Source organism: Schistocerca serialis, chromosome 3, assembly GCF_023864345.2.
Source record: "Schistocerca serialis cubense isolate TAMUIC-IGC-003099 chromosome 3, iqSchSeri2.2, whole genome shotgun sequence".
Classification (NCBI taxonomy): Eukaryota; Metazoa; Arthropoda; class Insecta; order Orthoptera; family Acrididae; genus Schistocerca; species Schistocerca serialis.
The window spans coordinates 428395684-428416913 of record NC_064640.1 but is presented as its reverse complement, the minus strand read 5'-3'; the positions used below and the strand labels follow the sequence as shown (position 1 = coordinate 428416913).

The 21230-nt window shown below is 45.2% G+C and overlaps 1 protein-coding gene across 1 annotated transcript in view; it reads right to left on the bottom strand.

Moving 5' to 3' along the window:
- LOC126471630 (elongation of very long chain fatty acids protein 7) overlaps window positions 1-21230 on the bottom strand; it is a 154912-nt gene that overhangs the window by 19925 nt on the left and 113757 nt on the right. Inside the window, exon 6 of the mRNA XM_050099866.1 lies at window positions 248-353. Within this exon, the coding sequence (XP_049955823.1) occupies window positions 248-353 (106 nt within the window). The remainder of the gene's footprint in view (window positions 1-247; window positions 354-21230) is intronic.

Here is a 21230-nt window from a genome sequence, read left to right as displayed (position 1 = left end):
CTCTCCACAGTTCAACTCTAAGATGCAACAGAAAAATGGGAAAGATAGGTTGATGATGCTAACAACATGCTTCTGCAGATAATATGGTCAAAGATCCGCAATTTTCTTGTCTAATGTAAACTTATAGCTGCAGTTATACCTAAAGAGGTGAAAGTAAAATCTTGAACAACATACTTTCATAAAAGGAGAAAAAATTCACGTTGCAGGGCGACTCGTGATAACACTTGTTTAGAAGCAAGACGCTTACCTGGCAGAAACTTGAGGTATCCCCAAGAGAAAAGTGCAGTAATTGTGTGGTGATACACGTGCAGGAAAGTCACTTGGCTTTGTTTCTTCCGCAGCACAAAGAACACCTGTAAAAGAGAAACATGTGCTGTAACTACCACCTGAGAAAAGTATTGGGAAGGCATTTTCTTCTGGAAGGGACTCATTCCCAATTACGTTTACTACGAACTTTCGTGTTAGTCATTTGTTATTTACATTTCCAGTGCTTCAACTCACATGCATTGACCATTTTAATGTTTGATTTTTTGTTAAAATGCATTCCGACTACCCTTTTAATACTTAGAGATTTAGTTTCACTTGAAATTCACTGACAGAATGAGGGATACATAATTACGTGTCCTTGTCCTTATTTGGAATCCTAACAGGACATCACTAATGCATTGCAAACAAGGAGTGATTCACCCAAACAGCGTCATACATTTCGTTAGTTGTTCCTCATCTGAACGTAATTACAGATGGTTATTAAAATATTATAAAAGCTATTTTACGTAACAAACTGGTTTTGAAAGGTGGAAACGTCGATTACTTAAGTACATTGATCGTTGCTGTTACTGAAACGAAGGAAGTTACTTGCTTTACGGTATGTCGGGTAGACGTCTGCAAATAGGGTGTCTTACTCGCTCAAACTTCCTCGAGCCCACCACTCTCGATGCGGGGACGCTGTGGTTAAACGACCCTTGTAGAAACACATGTAATGTCCTGCGAAAACTACTTACGGAATTCCATGAGCCGGTTTTATATCAAAATCTACGAATATTCTTGAGCTGCCGATATATCTCTCACGTAGAAATATTGCAAATAAAATTGGAGCAATAACAGCGCGCAAAAGTAGGTTTCGTACTCATTTCGAAAATGGAATACGAAGAACTCTTACTACTGAACAGAGTAAACTGTGCCCCTTCGCAGGTACTTTAGAATGATCTTCAGACGCGCGGGATTAACCGAGCGGTCTAGGAGCTGCAGTCATACACTGTGCGGCTGGTCCCGGCGGAGGCTCGACTCCTCTCTCGGGCATGAGAGCGTGTGTTTGTCCTTAGGATAATATAGGTTAAGTAGTGTGTAAGCTTAGGGACTGATGAGCTTAGCAGTTAAGTCCCATAAGATTTCACACACGTTTGAACATTTTTTGAATGATCTGCAGAACATGCAACGGTACCTAATGGTTACTGCTGTGTAGTTGCTCTTCTAAACAGCATCACATACTGATTTAATTTTATCGTTTTCAGAGAACTGATGGGCGATTTGTTTAATTGTTAAAAACCATTCACCAGCCAAGATCGCATAAAATTTTTTTTTAGTTTAAGATATCCGGTTTCAGCAGACTATACTGTCATCATCAGATTTTAAAATCTTTTGTTTTATCTGTGAGCGACATGTATGTGGACATAACCTGCTGCACAAAGTGTTTTATGTTTTTAAATATTTCAGCGATGAGAGATCTTTTATAATGTGCTATTTTTACCCACTTGACGTCTCATGCGTGTGGTTAGCGTAAAATTATCATGCTTTACAACAAAAGATTTTAAGACATTTAGATGACAGCGTAGTCTTTTGAAACCGGTTGTCTTAAATAAAAAAAAAAAAAAATATTTTATGCGATCTTGACTGGTGAATGGTTTTTAAGCACCACATACGAGCGAACCACTCTCATTTTTACCTGTGGTTACTCGTACTTTAGGTACCTAGGTTATGCACGGCTCTGTTTAAAACGAATAGCTCGATGTAGTCATAGGGTCGAGCCATGCACGTCTGCTTTCATGCCCAGTAGGTAAAACGCTGCAAATAATAACATGTAGTTATGATCTTGCAGTCAAATAGTCTAGGCAATGGCTAGAATTTGTAAGTGAGTAAAATACAGAATACAGAATAAAAGCTAAGTGAATAACTGAATAGAAAGGATTTGTTCTAACGTCTGTAATTGATGTAGAAGATAGAAAATTTTGTTGAATGATGTTTATTTAAGAAAGGAAATCTCAGATAAACGGGAAGTAGACCTATGATATTCAGTTAAAATACAGACAGAAAATACCATCGTGAAATGTAGTAAAGTTACGATGAGAGCGTTAGGAGAATGGTAGCAAAATCCTCAGAATAAATAGTCATCGAAGACACGCGAAAATTAAGTCCATTTCGTAATCACAATACACGCAAAATTCACCAGCTCAAGACAGTTCAAAAAATGGTTCAAATGGCTCTGAGCACTATGGGACTTAACATCTATGGTCATCAGTCCCCTAGAACTTAGAACGACTTTTTTTCTTTATTTTCTTTTTTATTTTTTTTTATTTTTTTTAAGTGCTCTACCAACTTTTTTTTAAGTGCTCTACCAGCTTTTTTTTTATGCCGCGGGATTCGAACCGGCGAACTTCGGGTTACTAACCCTTTTTTTTTTTTTTTGTTAAAGAGTGTTCAGTTATGAGTAGGTGGAGACAAGGCGGGCAGGGGTCGGAACCCGAGGCCCGGCCGCGATGTCTCCCCCCTCCCGTCCCTGAATCACTCCCTCAAAGTAGCTTTTATATTTTTTTTTATTATTAAGATTTTTTTTAGCAGGAACAGGGTAAATTAACAAAAGATTTTTATTGGTATAAACTTAATACAACAGAAATGCCATCCTTCCGGCGAAAATAACACAAGACATTATACTCGTGCCAGGCGAGCAATTTTTTTTGTTTTTATGAACAAGGTGTAGGAAAAAAAGAATAATGATCCTGATGTAAGCAAGAGGTGTGAAGCAATATACAGTGGAGTGAGGGAAAAACCACTGTGTTCTGGTATAGTGCATAAACGAAAGGAGGCGCGTGTCCATGCGCCTACTCCACTGTGGGTTACAATATATAAAGTAGCGCGGGGAGTCTCAGATGTCAGCAGGGGGGGCGGGAGTGTTGTCGGCGTGGGGCACCATCCAACTGAGCGGGGGTGACGTAAAGATCGCATGTAGGTAATTGGCGAAGAAGGCGCGGTAGCGCGGTCGGTGTTCGACTTGACTGTGGGCGGTTTGTAAGTACTGCCAGAAATCAAGGCGTGATTTGTCGCTATCAGTATACATGTAGGTAATTGTCCATCCCTTGACCCATACAACCGCATGATTTTTGGCGGCGGGGAAATAAGTATTCTCGGGATGGATAAAAGTCCATGGGTCAACCGAGTCCAGCGGAACACGGAGGTAACAGGCAACGAACTGTCGGGCCAGTTTCCAGACGTCACTGGTGGCAGCACAAGTCAGTTGATGGACATCGTCATCCACGAGGTGGCAAATGGAACAAAGTGGAGAGTCCAGTAGTCCGATGGCGTGAAGGCGATGATTTGTGGCGAATTTTTCATTTGCGATTTGGTACCATGTTGCCCGGACGTGGGAGGGAAGAAAAGGCTGGTGGATATGACGCCAAACCGTGGGCCACCGCTTGGACGGATGTCTCACTTCAATATTGTTGTTGGATATGGAACGAAGCAGTGGGGTGTAAAAATCTTTAGGTTGAGGAGAACGCGTGGTCGGTAAGTGTGTGTGAGCGTAACTGAAGTCGACGATGAAATCAGAAATGTGCGCCAGATGGTGCTTGATGTGTCCTACTGGTACTGGTGGTGTTATGGTTGCGGGTACAAGAATTTCCAGCAAGCTGCGCGTAAGGGAGGTGCCCCCGCGCCACTGCTTGTGCATGGTGGACATGTACAAGGACGCCGCTCGGAGTCGCACGTTGACAAGGCCGAGGCCTCCCGCTCGCGTGGGAAGGGTGAGCGTGTCGTAGCGGACCTTAAAGAGCGTACCGGCCGTAAGGAAGTATCCGAAGGCTGCCTGGAGGCTGCGTCCAATTGTTGATGGCAGCGGAAGGACCTGTGCGATGTGGACCATCCTGGACGCCACATGTTGATTGAGGTATTGGACACGTTGTAAAGAATCGAGTCGTCGGAGAAGATTTCGTCTCACCGTCGTGCGGATAGTTTGCAGTGCACGCCGAAAATTGATGGCAGCGGAGCGGCGAACGGTGGAGGTGAAAATAATACCAAGGTATCGTAGTTTTTGTACACACGGGAGAGGTGCTAAGTCGGCTTGTGAGAGGCCGCGTCCAATGGACATCGCCGCGGATTTAGCCACATTCATGGTACTGCCCGCTGCAGTGCCGTACGTTGATATCAAATCAAGTACCGTGTGTGTTTCACTCCGTGAGCGGATCAAGAGGAGGAGGTCGTCCGCATACGCACGACATTTAAAACTGTGCTGTCGCAAGGTGAGACCAGAAAGGTGGCTAGTCAGACTCCCGATGAGTGACTCCAGGCTCATGGCATAGAGTAGGGTCGAAAGTGGGCAGCCTTGCCGTACGGAACGCCGGATCGCCATTGGTCCCGCCACACGGCCATTAACCTGAATCAGCGATTCAGCTGTGCCGTACAGGCGCCGGATAACGTCGATAAAGACTGGTGGAAAACCCATACGGTTCATCACTGAGAAGAGAAAAAGATGCCGCACTTTGTCGAATGCGCTGTCAAAATCAATGGCAACCACTGCGGCGCGGAGTTTGCACGCCGCTGCCAGTGCAATTAAATCGCGACATTCTCCTGTGGCCGTTTGTATATTAACTGAGACGCCCGGAGTTGCCTGTTCCGGGGATAGAATGCTAGGCAGGACCTTGCGGCATCGCGTTGCCAGTAGGCGTGTAAAAATTTTATAGTCTGCGTTTAGCAAGGTCAGGGGACGGTAATGTGCTGTCGTCACGCCTGGTGTCGGTTTGTGGATGGGTATAATAAGTCCCGTGACGAAGGACGGCGGTACGGCGTTCCCCATCGTCAGCAGTTCGTGGTACATCATTGTCCACCGTGACGCCATTAGTGTGAGGAAAGCGCAATAAAATTCTATCGGCAATCCGTCGACACCAGGTGACTTATTCAGAGCGCCTTTTTTGATGGCATCGTGGACTTCGTCACGCGTAATTGGCTCCATCATCTCGTCCGCTTCGTCGTTGGTGAGGGTGCGAGTTACGTGTGGTAACACAGACTCCTCAGCGTGGTTGTCGGTGGTCGCCTCCTGGTACATTGTGCGGTAGTGGTCGACAAAGGCACTGACGATTTCGGCCTGGCAAGTGACGTGCTGGCCGTGACAGGTGTTGATCTCGGTGATGAGTTGTTGTCGTCGAAGTTTCCTATCGGAGGCGATATGATGCATGGTGGGATGTTCTTGTTCCGCCGAATCTTGACATCGGGTTCGCACCATAGCCCCCTGCAGTCTGCGGCGTGTCAACGTTACAATTTGCGCCTTAATCCTGCTGCGTTCCCTCTGGGTGTCGGGGGTGGGCGGTTGGGCGTCCAGGTCGCGGAGAACGGCGTAGAAATAGTCGGTAGTGTGCCGGCGCCACGCAGCTACTTCCTTTCCATACTGAATCAAAGTACGTCGAATGGCAGGTTTGGCACATTCCAGCCACTAGGTCAAGGTCGTGCAGTATGTAGGTAAGCGACGTTCACAGGTGGCCCATGTCTCGGTAACACGTTGAAGACATTCGGGATCATTAAGATGGGTGGTGTTTAGCTTCCACGGTGCACGACTACGCCAGACCACTTGCTTGGGGAAGAGAATGTTGCAGATGTAGGCGCAGTGGTCCGAAAAGGCCAGGGGCCAAAGTTCTGCACCTTGGACTGCAGGTGTGAGTTCCCGAGAGACGTAAATTCTATCAAGGCGGCTCGCGGAGTGACTCATCTGGTAAGTATGTCCAGGTGCGTCGCCGTGCTGAACTTCCCAAGTGTCGCGGAGCAACAGATCTCGGACGACAAGACGCAGTTCTTGACAGGTGTTGTAGTGGGGCACTTGATCTTTAGGGTGCAAGACACAATTAAAATCACACCCAAGCAAGTAATGGTCGCAGCGTCCAAGAAACAAAGGAGCGATTTCTTCTAAATAGAAGAGGGCCCTGTCGCGTCTGCGGGTGGAGCCTGACGGAGCGTAAATGTTGACGATACGCGTCCCCATGACGGTGACGGCCATGCCTCTGGCAGATGGAAGGTACGTGAGATCGGTCACTGGAATGCCTTCTCTGGCGTACATAGCTACGCCGCGTCCCAGGTGGTCACCAGGAGAAGGATAAGTGTCATATCCCGCGACGTCTGGAAGTGTGGCCAAGTGTACTTCCTGTAGTAGTGCGATATCGACGTCTGACGCCCATATCATCTCTCGCAGCACTTGAAGTTTCACCGGTGAGCTAATGGTGTTAGTGTTGATCGTTGCTATTCGGTAGGTTTGGAGCCGTACCCCGCCGTGGAGGGGTACTCCACCGGCGGAGAACGATGAGGGGCGTGGCAACGGCGAGTCGTGCCGTACGCCACCTGACGGCGTTATCAGCGGCGTAACGATGCTTCCATCTGGGGTAACTCTGTCCCCAAAGTATGGTCCGGGTCTTCATCGACGTCCTCACTCCACACCATTGAAGGCGCTGTCGTGGTGATGGTCGTATGTTCCACGTCGGTCGTAGGGGCGGAGGACGTCTCGGCGGCAGTCGCAGCGGTGGAGTCCATTGGTTCAGGAGCACCTGTGCGAGCCAGTAGAGTAGGCATCGACACAGCCACAGTCGGCGTTACGTTGTCGTCATTCGTGTCGTCGTGTAGGTTTTCCGAGGTCTCGTCGGGTCGGACGGCCTCTGCAGCATCAGGGGGAGGTGATCCGTCTCGTTCCGAGACCGTATGGCGCCGCCTCTTGCGCCTCTTAGGTGAACGTTGTTTGCGGGTTCGTCCCTCCGTGTCGGAAGACGGAAGAGAGTCGCGTCGCTCCGAGAGGAAGGCCGTCGCGGGAACGTCAATTGACGGGGCGTCCATATGGTCGTGCGGGTGGGGGTCGGAAGTCGTCGCTGTTGGTAGTGGCGCCGGAGTAGCGTCAGGCTTCGAGTGCGACGTGCCGGCCCCGGCGGTATCCGTAGCAGCTGGAACGGTCACCGGTACGTGGGCCGACGGGCGGCGGCCGGTGGGAGGAGAAGAGAGCGCCGATGCGTAGGTGACCGGTAAAACCGTCGTCGGAGCCGGAGGTGTCACTGTAGCGGCTGGCAATTGGGTGATTCGTCGCTGAAGACACTCAGATCTGAGGTGGCCTTCTTTGCCGCACCCGGAACAGGTCTTGGGTTGGCCGTCGTATATGACAACCGCGCGGCACCCGCTAATTTGCAGGTAAGATGGCACGTGGCGATGGAGATCGATGGTGATCTGCCGTACACCGTTAAGAACGGGGTACGTTTGGAATTGCGCCCAGCGTTCGGCAGTGTGGCCATGTACAGTGCCATATGGGCGGAAAGCCGCGATAACGTCTTCCGCCGGGAGCTCGAACGGGAGTTCGAAAACTCGTATGGTGCGCATTCCTAAGCCGGCATGGTCGACGGTGACCGCTCCGACATTGCCGTCGGCGTGGCAAAAGCGTAAGCCATGGTTGGTGTCACGAAGTATTCGTTCACAGACCGCGTCATTGACGACTTTGACGTACACCGTACTGCTTAATATAGACAAATGGATGCCCAAGATATCGGAAGCTGGGATCTTAGCAACGTCGCGTAGGAAGCGTTCCACTTCCAAGGCCTTTGGTCGTGCGTAGTCGTTGCAGAAGGTGAATCGTAAAGTGGATTTTCTAAAACGGTTGGCCATGGTTCTAGTGCACGTAAGCGACACGTAAGTGACGGCCGCGGAAATGTAAACAACAGTGAGCGCGCGCGCTTCGCAGGCGGAAACAGCAACACGTCCGCACTGCACGGCGGCGAAAGCCGGACTGACTTAAACCTAACTAACCTAAGAACATCACACAACACCCAGTCATCACGAGGCAGAGAAAATCCCTGACCCCGCCGGGAATCGAACCCGATAACCCAGGAGTGGAAAGCGGGAATGCTACCGCACGACCACGAGCTGCGGACGCTCAAGACAGTCCAGAGTTCAATATGGTGATACAAAAATGAACACACACGATACGAAGAACAGTTACTCATACTCTGTCTGTCCTCAGTTCCCTATTACAAAAGGAAAAAGTTAGGCGTCTGGTGTGGCCGAGTGGTTCTAGGCGCTTCAGTCTGGAACCACGCACCCGCTACGGTCGCAGGTTCGAATCCTGCCTCGGGCATGGATATTAGTGATGTGCTTAGGTTAGTTAGGTTTAAGTAGTTCTAAGTTCTAGGGGACTGATGACCTCAGATGTTAAGTCCCGCGCCGGCCGGAGTGGCCGTGCGGTTCTAGGCGCTACACTCTTGAGGCGAACGACCGCTACGGTCGCAGGTTCGAATCCTGCCTCGGGCATGGATGTGTGTGATGTCCTTAGCTTAGTTAGGTTTAATTAGTTCTAAGTTCTAGGCGACTGATGACCTCAGAAGTTAAGTCGCATAGTGCTCAGAGCCATTTGAACCATTTTGTTAAGTCCCATAGTGCTCAGAGCCATTTTGAAAAAGTTAGAGTCCTAATCTATAGCACATTCAGAGCTCTCGCGAGTGAGAGTCCCTTCATAGGTTACAGTATTATAGCGGCCATTAACCGCTTAGGATCAACCACCTACAGGACTGAATGACGCACGTTAGCTTAGACAGGTCTGCCTTCTCTAGCACTCGACACAAAGTGTCCAGAATCGCTCCCTTGAGCTCTTCACCCGAGAAGTCCCAGTCTCCACTTGACTCCTGAAGTGTTCCGCTACTGTCAGATTTTCCATTGGCTGATGGCTATAAAACTAAACTAAACTCCGCCCGAACAGGCCATGAAGGACCAACAGTACCGACGGGCTGCATTGTCATCCTCAGCCCACAGGCGTCACTGGATGAGGATATCGAGGGGTATGTGGTCAGCACACCGCTATTCCGGCCATACGAGGGGGGACCCAAAAGAAACCGGATTGTTGTCATAAAAAAAAATTATTGATGAACCTTTTTGCAAAATTACTTCAGTCACCTTCAAAATACTCTCCATTACATGCGATATTTTGCAGTGCCCTTTGCGAAGCTGTTTTTACCGCCTCCAAATCGTCATAACGCACCCCTTTTAGCGTTTTTTTTCATTCGTTGAAATAGGAAAAAGTCGCACGGGGCTAGGTCCGGCGAATACGGAGCGTGGGGAACGACAGACCTCCTCTGAGATGCCAAATAGTGGGTCACTCGTAAGGCCGTGTGTGCTGGAGCGTTGTCGTGATGCAGAAACCAGTCACCTGATGGCCAAAGTTCCGGGCGTTTCCTCATCACATCCTCTCGCAGACGCCTTAAAACATCCAAGTAAAAATGCTGGTTAACAGTCTGGCCAGGGGGTACGAATTCCCGATGCATAATTCACGAACATCCAAAAAGACAATGATCATCGTCTTCACATTTGACCTCACTTGCCTTGTTTTTTTTAGTCTGGGAGAGTTGAGAGTCCTCCACTGGCTTGACGCTTGCTTGGTTTGTGGGTCATATCCGTAACACCAACTCTTATCCCTTGTAATGACTTTGTTCAAGAAGTTTGGATCACATGAAATCTCTATTTTCAAGTCCTGACACACATTCATGCGGATGGTATTTTGCTCCTGTGTAAGAAGGCGCGGAACAAATTTAGCAGCAACACGTTTCATGTACAAATCCTCACTCAAAATCCGCTGGCACGAGCTCCAACTGATTCCTGTCTCTGCTGAAATTCGGTCAATCGTTTGGCGACGATCCTCTCTGATCTTTTGGCGGACCTTTTCAATGTTCTCCTCATTTCGCGATGTTTAAGGGCGTCCAGAACGAGCTTGGTCTTCAACACAAATCTCACCACGTTTAAAGTGCCCGAACCTGTGTGCGGCTCATAGCGTCCTCCTGGAAAGCTTCCTGAAGCATTTGGTGTCTCCGTTGCAGTTTTTTTTTTTAAGCAGGGAACAAAATTTCACACACAGTCTTTCTTCTTTTAAAGTTGCCATAACGACTTCGCAGAGGTAACCCGCCAACAGTCAGAGAAACACAATACCACACTTGCACGTTCAGCTCTACACTAACGCCGTCTGCACAGCTGTTTCATGAAGGTCTCTACTAACACCATCTAGCGTGAGAACCCTGCTTTACGTCTACGAGGGGCGGCGCCCTCGGAGTCGGGTTTCTTTTGGGTCCCCCCTCGTATGTCGGTTGCGAGACCGGAGCCGCTACTTCTCAATCAAGCAGCTCCTCAGTTTGCCTCAAAAGAGCTGAGTGCACCTAGCTTGCCAACAGCGCTCCGCAGACCAGATGGATACCCATCCAAGTATTATCCTTGCCCAGCAGCCCTTAACTTCAACAATTTGACGGGAACCGTGTTACCCCTGCGGCAACGCCGCTGGTCTGGCTAACAGCTATCCCCGGCCGGTGTGGCCGAGCGGTTCTAGGCGCTTCAGTCTGGAACCGCGCGACCGCTACGGTCGCAGGTTCCTGTCCTGCCTCGGGCATGGATGTGTGTGATGTCCTTAGGTTAGTTAGGTTTAAGTAGTTCTAAGTTCTAGGGGACTGATGACCTAAGATGTCAAGTCCCATAGCGCTCTAAACCATTTGAACCATTTTGAACCCACAAAAATGCATCGTCGTTACGTGATAGAGATATCATTTGAGTCACTTTCTGACCACTTCCCGGACTTAACTAGCATATTACAACAATATTTAAATAAATTAATGAATAAACATTTGGCTCCACTAACATCATTTACAGTAAATATAAGTAATGGTTGGTTCATAAATAAATAAGCCAGCATTCTTGCGCAAATGTGCTCACAATAAATGACAACAGAATGTCCTTTAACACTTAACAAAGGAATTCGCCAAACAGCCGTGCAAATTGAAAAGTTCTTTTAACTTATTTTCGCTGCTAGTTACGTTAATGCATTATGCCACCTTCAAGCCTAATTGCACCTCTAAAAAATAATCGATATTGGCATACTGGAGCCATACGTTTCTGGATGGCTTCAATTCTCAAGTGCTTCCTTCGAAGACTTAACTGCAACTCAAGTCAAGTCTTCGAAGAAAGCACTTGAGAATTCAAGACATCCAGAAACATATGGCCCCGGTATGCCATCATCGATTATTTTTTGAGAGGCACATATGGGACCTGAAGATGGTATTATGAACTACCGAAACTGGTAGGACTTTCATTTATGGGGGCATTTAAAAGCTCTTGTCTACGCAACCGCGGTACCAAATGTAGAGACTCTTCGTGCTCGTATTGTGGACGGCTGTGATACAATACGCCATTCTCCAGGGCTGCATCAGCGCAACAGGGATTCCATGCGACGGAGGGTGGATGCATGTATCCTCGCTAACGGAGGACATTTTCAACATTTCCTGTAACAAAATGTTTGAAGGCACGCTGGTACCTTCTGTTGCTGTGTGTTTCCATTCCATGATTAATGTGACTTGAAGAGAAGTAATAAAATGAGCTCTAACATGGAAAGTAAGCATTTCCGGACACATGTCCACATAACATATTCTCTTTCTTTGTGTGTGAGGAATGTTTCCTGAAAGTCTGGCCGTACCTTTTTGTAACACCCTGTATAAGAACTTATCAATTTGCACGGCTGTTTACGGAATTTCATTTTTAAATATTTGACCAGCCACTGTCCCACGTCCACAATGGATCAACAGAGGCGTTTAAGGTTGTTTGAATAATTATTTATGCCTTCTTGACAGAAGTGCCTTCTATTTCTCTTTTCAACTGTGGTGTCCGCTAACACAAGCGACAAAACAAATTAGCACAGTTTCTTAAATGCACTTTCAATCAACATTTAAATAAAGTCTCTGGCAAAATAGTTAACTCTTCATTAAATATACTGCAGCGCCCTAGAAACTGGTATAGGCATGCATATCCAAAAACAGAGAAATGTAAACAGGCAGAATAATGCACTGCAGTCGGCAACGCCTATGTAAGACAAGTGTCTGGCGCAGTTGTCAGATCAGTCACTGCTGCTACAATGCTAGGTTAACAAATTTAAGTGAGTTTGAACGTAGTGTTACAGTCGGCGCACGAGCGATGGGACACAGCATTTCCGAGGTAGCGATGAAGTGAGGACTTTTCCGTACGACCACATCACAAGTGTATCGCGACTATCAGGAATCCGGTAAAGCATCAAAACTTTGACGTCGCTGCGGCCGGAAAAAGACCCTCCAAGAACGGGAGTGAAGAGAATTGCTCAACGCGACAGAATTGCAACCCTTCCGCAAATTGCTGCAGATTTCAATACTGGGTCATCAACAAGTGTCAGCGTGCGAACCATTCAACGAAACATCATCGATATGGGCTTTTGGAGCCAAAGGCGCATTCGTGTACCCTTGATGACTGCACGCCACATAGCTTTACGCCTCGCCTGGGCCCGTCAACACCAACATTGGACTATTGATGACTGGAAACATGTTGTCTGGTCGGACGAGTCTCAGTTCAAATTGTATCGAGTGGATGGACGTGTACGGATATGGAGACAATCTCATGAATCCATGGACCCTGCATGTCAGCAGGGGATTGTTGAAGCTGGTGGAGGCTCTGTAATGGTGTGGGGCGTGTGCAGTTGGAGTGATATGGGACCACAGATACGTCTAGATACAACTCTGACAGGTGACACGTACGTAAGCATACTGTTTGATCACCTGCATCCATTCATGACCATTGTGCATTCTGACGGACTTGGGCAATTCCAGCAGGACAATGTGACACCCGATACGTCCACAATTACTACAGAGTGGCTCCAGGAACAGCCTTCTGCATTTAAACACTTCCTCTGGCAGCAAACTTGCCAGACATGAACATTACTGAGCATATCTGGGATGCCTCACAACGTGCTGTTGAGAAGAGATCTCAGCCCCTCGTACTCTTACGGATTTATGGACAGCCCTGCAGGATTCATGATGTCAGTTCCCTTCAGCACTACTTTAGTCATCAGCCGAGTCTATGCTACGTCGTGTCGCGGCACTTCTGCGTGCTCGTCGGGGCACTACACCATATTAGTCAGGTGTATCAGTTTCTTTGGCTCTTCAGCGTAAAACACAAGTATGACAATATGAGGTATTGATGCTGTAATCAGTTACTGTGTAACTGTGGCGGATACGATGTTCTAAAAAACATTTGCATAATGAAATAGATATAAAAGGTGTGGTAAATCAGTAAATAAAACAGACACAGATACGTAACTTTCAGGGATCTACATCTACATGGATACTCTGCAGATCACACTTAAGTGCCTGGCAGAGGGTTCATCAAACAACCTTCACAGTTCTCTATTATTCCAATCTCGTATAGCGTGTGGAAAGAATGAACACTTATATCTTTCCGTAGAAACTTTGATTTCCCTTATTTTATCCTGGTGATCGTTCCTCCCTTTGTAGGTGTCAACAAAGTATTTTCGCATTCGGAGGAAAAAGTTGGTGACTGGAATTTCGTGAGAAGATTCCGTCGCAACGAAAAACGCCTTTATTTTAATTATGTCCAGTCTAAATCTTGTATCATTTCTGTGACACTCTCGTCCATATACAAAACGTGCTGCCTTTCTTTGAACTTTTTCGATGCACTCCGTCAGTCCTATCTGGTAAGGATCCCACACCGCGCAGCAGTATTCTAAAAGAGGACGGACAAGCGTAGTGTAGGCAGTCTCCTTAGTAGGTCTGTTTCATTTTCTAACTTTCCTGCCAATAAAACACAGTCTTTGGTTAGCCTTCCCGACAACATTTTCTATGTGTTCCTTCCAACTTAAGTTATTCGTAATGTAGTTTCTTTCATTGGGGCCAATGTAGTGGCATGGGAAATGGGGACATAAATGAGGCTCACCAGTGGTATTGTAGGATCTACAGTAGAGATAGGAAAATACTGGAACAGGAAGGGAAAACTGCAGCTCTTCAAGCTGACCTAGACAAGGCAAGGGAGGATCTGGACAGGTTAAAGAGGGAGAAGGGTGAACAGAGGTGGGAAGTGGCAATAAGTAATAGGGGGAACAGGCAAAGGAGAGCATCAGACAGCTTTGTCATAAACCTTGAAAATAGAGTTGACCTATTGCATCAGTCAGAATCGGATGAGCCTCATGTAGCTGAAGCTGTAGAAAGGGCACAACAAGCTTTCAAGGAATTGAAAAAGGTAGGGAAATTTGTAAAGAGAAAGAAAGTTCTGTTGTAGGTAGTTCCCATGGTAGAGGTGTTGGCCAACTACTGCAGGAAAATCTAGGTCCAGAGTACCAGGTCACAAACTTTTTCAAGCCTAATGCAGATCTGGGTCAGGTAACAGAGGATGTAGGTTCTTTATGCAAGGATTTTGTAGGAATCAGCATGGGTTTCGAAAAAGACGGTCGTGTGAAAAACCCAGCTCGCGCTATTCGTCCACGAGACTCAGAGGACCATAGACACGGGTTCACAGGTAGATGCCGTGTTTCTTGACTTCCGCAAGGCGTTCGATACAGTTCACCACAGTCGTTTAATGAACAAAATAAGAGCATACGAACTATCAGACCAATTGTGTGATTGGATTAAAGAGTTCCTAGATAACAGAACGCAGCATGTCATTCTCAATGGAGAGAAGTCTTCCGAAGTAAGAGTGATTTCAGGTGTGCCGCAGGGGAGTGTCATAGGACCGTTGCTGTTCACAATATACATAAATGACCTTGTGGATGACATCGGAAGTTCACTGAGATTTTTTGCAGATGATGCTGTGGTGTATCGAGAGGTTGTAACAATGGAAAATTGTACTGAAATGCAGGAAGATCTGCAGCGAATTGACGCATGGTGCAGGGAATGGCAATTGAATCTCAATGTAGACAAGTGTAATGTGCTGCGAATACATAGAAAGATAGATCCCTTATCATTTAGCTACAAAATAGCAGGTCAGCAACTGGAAGCAGTTAATTCCATAAATTATCTGGGAGTACGCATTAGGAGTAATTTAAAATGGATTGATCATATAAAGTTGATCGTCGGTAAAGCAGATGCCAGACTGAGATTCATTGGAAGAATCCTAAGGAAATGCAATCCGAAAACAAAGGAAGTAGGTTACAGTACGCTTGTTCGCCCACTGCTTGAATACTGCTCAGCAGTGTGGGATCCGTACCAGATAGGGTTGATAGAAGAGATAGAGAAGATCCAACGGAGAGCAGCGCGCTTCGTTACAGGATCATTTAGTAATCGCGAAAGCGTTACGGAGATGATAGATAAACTCCAGTGGAAGACTCTGCAGGAGAGACGCTCAGTAGCTCGGTACGGGGTTTTGTTAAAGTTTCGAGAACATACCTTCACTGAAGAGTCATGCAGTATATTGCTCCCTCCTACGTATATGTCGCGAAGAGACCATGAGGATAAAATCAGAGAGATTAGAGCCCACACAGATGCATACCGACAATCCTTCTTTCCACGAATAATACGAGACTGGAATAAAAGGAAGAACCGATAGAGGTACTCAAGGTACCCTCCACCACACACCGTCAGGTGGCTTGCGGAGTACGGATGTAGATGTAGATTTCACAAAGTAGGATGCCGTGGTTATAGTGGGTGGTCCAGGAAATAGCATTGACAGAGACTCTGAATATTCGATAGAGAGTGACCTGGTGAAGATAGCATCAGCAACGAAGCATACGAGTGTGGGATTTGTGTCTGTGTTGAGACGTCATGACCGGCCTCGTTTGAACTCTTCCGTAGGGAGAGTGAACATGGAGTTGGAGTGGCTGCTAAGGACGGATATAGGTTCTCATATTGGTTTGATTCCTGTGGATGCTATCGATAGGTGGGACTACACTAGGCATGGCCTTCACCTCAACAGGAAAGGGAACGGAAAACTGTCTGGGTTGATTGCAGAAAACTTAAGGGGGGACACTGTCACAAGTGTTAAATACCAGTGGTCACAGGTGTCCGAGGGATGCCTTTCTTAGGATAGGGAAGGGGGAAAGAAAACGAGTTTTAAGAGAGATTGGCAGACACAGTTTGAGAAAACAGATGAACAGGAGTCAGATTTTAGCGTACAGCTTCCATTTAAACAATGTTTAACAGAAAGTAATCAGAAACTGCCAGTTCATCTTCGCCAAAGCAGTTATAATCCTATTAGTACGCAGTATCAGTTATCTTTATTACACCAGAACATTCCGGGACTAAGAAATAAAGTTGATGAACTACTCATTTGTATCGATGAACTGAATTCATCTAACCAAATTGACATAATCACCTCTCTGAACATCAAGTGACCACTGGTATACATATGTTAGACATTTCAGGATTTAAGCTAGCTTACTACTTCTGCAGAGTAGATATGGATGGAGGAGGAGTTGCCACATTTATTAAAAACTGCCATAAGTTCAAGAACATTGACATTAATAAATTCTGTTTAGAGCAGCATCTAGAAGCATGTGCCACAGAAGTAGAGTTCCATAACAGATCCTATATAATAGTAACTATTTGCCGAGCACCTGCAGGAAATTATAATCTATTCATAAATCATCTAGAAGTACTTTTGGGTTATTTAACAGGAAGAAACAAAGAAATTTTGATTGCTGGTGACTTTAATACAGATTTTCTAATGCAACAGTAAACATTTACTGCAGTTTATGTTGTCTTTCAATCTAACTCACACTGTAAACTTTCCAACTAGGATCACTAAATCCTCAAGTACAGCCATTGATAACATTTTTACAGACAAATCAAAGGAACAAAATCATATCATAAAACCTGTTATAAATAGACTATCAGATCAAGACATGCAGCTCCTTGATTTAAATGTAAATTCTAAGCAGATTATCAAGACTGCTAAATCTGAGTACATGAGAGTAGTCAATCAACCAAAAATTGAGTGTTTTAGAAAACTACTCAAAGATATAAACTGGAAAGATGTTTATAGTGCTCACGACATGAATGAAAAATATAACACATTCATGAACAATGTCAGTACCATGTTTGAAAACTGTTTTCCTCTAAAAGTTACTCAAATTAAACAGAAGTCTATAATAAAGCCATGGATTACACAAGGAATAAAGATTTCCTGTAAGACAAAAAGGAAAATGTATCTGTCGACCAAGAATAGCTCCAATGCTGATGATTTAGCTAAATACAAGGAATACTGTAAAATATTAAAAAAAGTAATTCAGACCTCTAAACAAATGCACTACGAGAAGAAGATAGCAATGTCAGGGAACAAAATAAAAACAATGTGGGATATAGTGAAAGAGGAGACAGGTAGAACCAGAAAGGAACAGGAGCAAATAGCACTAAGGGTAGATGACACATTAGTAACCGATGGGCATAGTGTGGCAAATCTATTTAACATGTACTTTATATCCGTTACTGATAGAATGGGATTGTCAGAATCAGTAAATAATGCCCTTGAATATCTGAAACTAGCCTTTACAAATAGCTTCAGGTACATGAATATGTCACTCACTTCACCAAAAAAAATAACTTCCATAATAAAATCTTTAGACACAAAGAATTCTAGTGGTTATGATGAAATGTCAACAAAGTTAATTAAGGCATGTTCTTGTGAATTTAGTACAATTCTAAGTTACTTGCGTAACCAGTCAATTATAACTGGGACGTTTCCTGACTGGCTAAAATATGCAGACCTTAAGCCTCTATTCAAGAAAGGGGATAAAGAGATACCATCAAACTACAGACCGATTTCAATTTTGCCAGCATTCTCAAAAATTTTAGAAAAAGTAATGTACAGGCAGCTTCTCAACCATCTGACCACAAATAACATATTATCAAGAACACAATTTGGATTTCTGAAGGGTTCTGATATCGAGAAGGCTATTTACACCTACAGTGAAAATGTACTTAATTCATTAAATAACAAGTTACAAGCAAAAGGTATTTTCTGTGACTTGTCGAAGGTATTCGATTGTGTGAACCACAACATCCTTTTAAATAAATTAGAATTCAATGGGGTCACGGGCAGTGCTGCAAAATGCTTCAAGTCATACCTCACTAACAGGAAACAAAGGGTGTCAGTGCAAGGGACTAGTGAATTAAGTCATCAGTCATCATCAGAATGGGAAGAAATTACATGTGGTGTCCCAAGGATCCATCTTAGGGCCATTGCTTTTTCTTGTGTGCATTCATTATCTCTCATCAGTTACACTGCCAGAAGCTGAGTTCGTTTTGTTTGCAGATGACACAAGTATTGCAATAAATAGTACGTCGAGTGTAGTTCTAGAAAGATCTGCTAATGATATTTTCATGGATATTAATAAATGGTTTAAAGCCAACTCACTGACATTAAACTTCGAAAAGACTCACTATATGCAATTCAGAACCTGTAAGAGGTTTCCACCCAGCATATGCATAAAGTATGAAGAAGAGCAGATAGAAGAGGATGACAGTCTTAAATTCCTGTGATTACAACTTGACAATAAATTCAGTTGGGAGGAGCACACCACAGAACTGCAGAAACGCCTTAACAAATCTGTATTTGCAATTCGAGTGTTAGCAGACATAGACGACATAAAAATGAAAAAGCTTGCATACTTTGCCTACTTTCATTCCATAATGTCATATGGTGTAATATTTCGGGGTAACTCTTCAAGTCAAACAAAAGTTTTCAGAGTCCAAAAGCGTGTAATACGTATTATTTGTAGAGTAAATTCACGGACGTCCTGTAGAAAACTCTTCAAAGAACTGGGTATACTAACTACTGCCTCTCAGTATATTTACTCCTTAATGAAATTTGTCCTAAATAATATATCTCTTTTTCCAACAAACAGCTCAGTTCATACATACAATACCAGGAACAAAAATGATCTGCACAAGGACTTAAAAGCACTTACTTTAGTACAAAAAGGGGTCCACTACTCAGGAACACTCATCTTCAATAATTTGCCAGCAAACATAAAAAATTTAGTTACAAATAAAGATCAATTTAAAAGGAGCCTGAAAGACTTACTAGTGGCCAACTCCTTCTACTCCATTGACGAATTTTTTAATAGAAACAAATGATGTATATATTCATACTATTAGTAATGTTATTTCAGCTTTTAAAAAAATTGACATGTTCCACATCCACGAGGATCTCCTCAGCACGGATCTATGGAACAAAAAAATAATCTAATCTAATCTAAGTTGAATTTACGGACTTTAGATTAGACTGATTTATCGTGTAACCGAAGTTTAACGAGTTCCTTTTAGCACTCATGTGGATAACCTCACACTATTCGTTATTTAGGGTCAACTGCCACTTGTCGCACCATTCAGATACCTTTTCTAAATCGTTTTGCAGTTTGTTTTGATCTTCTGATGACTTTATTAGTCGATAAACGACAGTGTCATCTGCAAACAATCGAAGACGGCTGCTCAGATTGTCTCCCAAATCGTTTATATAGATAAGGAACAGCAAAGGGCCTACAACACTACCTCGGGGAACGCCAAGAATCACTGCTGGTTTACTCGATGGCTTTCCGTCAATAACTACGAACTGTGACCTCTCTGGCAGGAAATCAAAATTCAGTCATATATCGTAACTGACACGATATTCCATAAGCACGCAATTTCAATACGAGCCGCTTGTGTGATACTGTGTCAAAAGCCTTCCGGAAATCCAGAAATACGGAATCGATCTCAAATCCCTTGCCAATAGCACTCAACACTTCACGTGAATAAAGAGCTAGTTGTGTTCACAGGAACGATGTTTTCTAAACCCGTGTTGACTGTGTGTCAATAGACCGTTTTCTTCGAGGTAATTCATAATGTTCGAACACAATATACAGTACTGATCATTAAAATTGGTACACCACCAAGATGACATGCTACAGACGCGAAATTTAACCGACAGGAAGAAGATGCTGTGATATTCAAATGATTAGCTTTTCAGAGCATTTACGCAAGGTTGGCGCCGGTGGCGACACGTACAACGTGCTGACATGAGGAAAGTTTCCAACCGATTTCTCATAGACAAACAGCAGTTGACAGGCGTTGCCTGGTGAAACGTTGTTGTGATGCCTCGTGTAAGGAGGGGAAATGCGTATCATCATGTTTCCGAATTTGGTAAAGGTCGGATTGTAGCCTACCGCGATTGCGGTTTATCGTATCGCGACATTGCTGCTCGCGTTGGTCGAGATCCAATGACTGTTAGCGGAATATGGATTCGGTGGGTTCAGGAGAGTAATACGGAACGCTGTGCTGCATCCCAACTGCCTCGTATCACTAGCAGTCGAGATGACAGGCATCTTATCCGCATGGCTGTAACGGATCGTGCAGCCACGTCTCGATCCCTGAGTCAACAGATGGGGACGTTTGCAAGACAACGACCATCTGCACGAACAGTTCGACGACGTTTGCAGCAGCATGGACTATCAGCTTTGAGACCATGGCTGCGGTTACCCTTGACGCTGCATGACAGACAGGATCGCCTTCGATAGTGTACTCAACGACGAACCTGGCTGCACGAATAGCAAAACGTCGTTCTTTCGGATGGATCCAGGTTCTGTTTACAGCATCATGATGGTCGCATCCGTGTTTGGCGTCATCGCGGTGAACGCACATTGGAAGCGTGTATTCGTCATCGCCAAACTGGCGTATCACCTGGCGTGATGGTATGGGGTGCCATTGGTTACACGTCCCGGTCACCTCTTGTTCGCATTGACGGCACTTTGAACAGTGGACGTTACATTTCATATGTGTTACGACCCGTGGCTCTACCCCTCATTCGATCCCTGCGAAACCCTATATTTCAGCAGGATAACGCACGACCGCATGTTGCAGGTCCTGTACGGGCCTTTCTGGATACAGAAAATGTTCGACTGCTGCCCTGGCCATCACATTCTCTAGATCTCTCACCAATTGAAAACGACTGGTCAATGGTGACCGAGCAATTGGCTCGTCACAATACGCCAGTCACTACTCTTGATGAACTGTGGTATCGTGTTGAAGTTGCATTGGCAGCTGTACCTGTACACTCCAGCCAAGCTCTGTTTGACTCTATGCCCAGGCGTATCAAGGTCGTTATTACTGCCAGAGGTGGCTGTTCAAGGTACTGATCTCTCAGGATCTGTGCACCCAAATTGGGTGAAAATGTAATCACATTTCAGTTCTAGT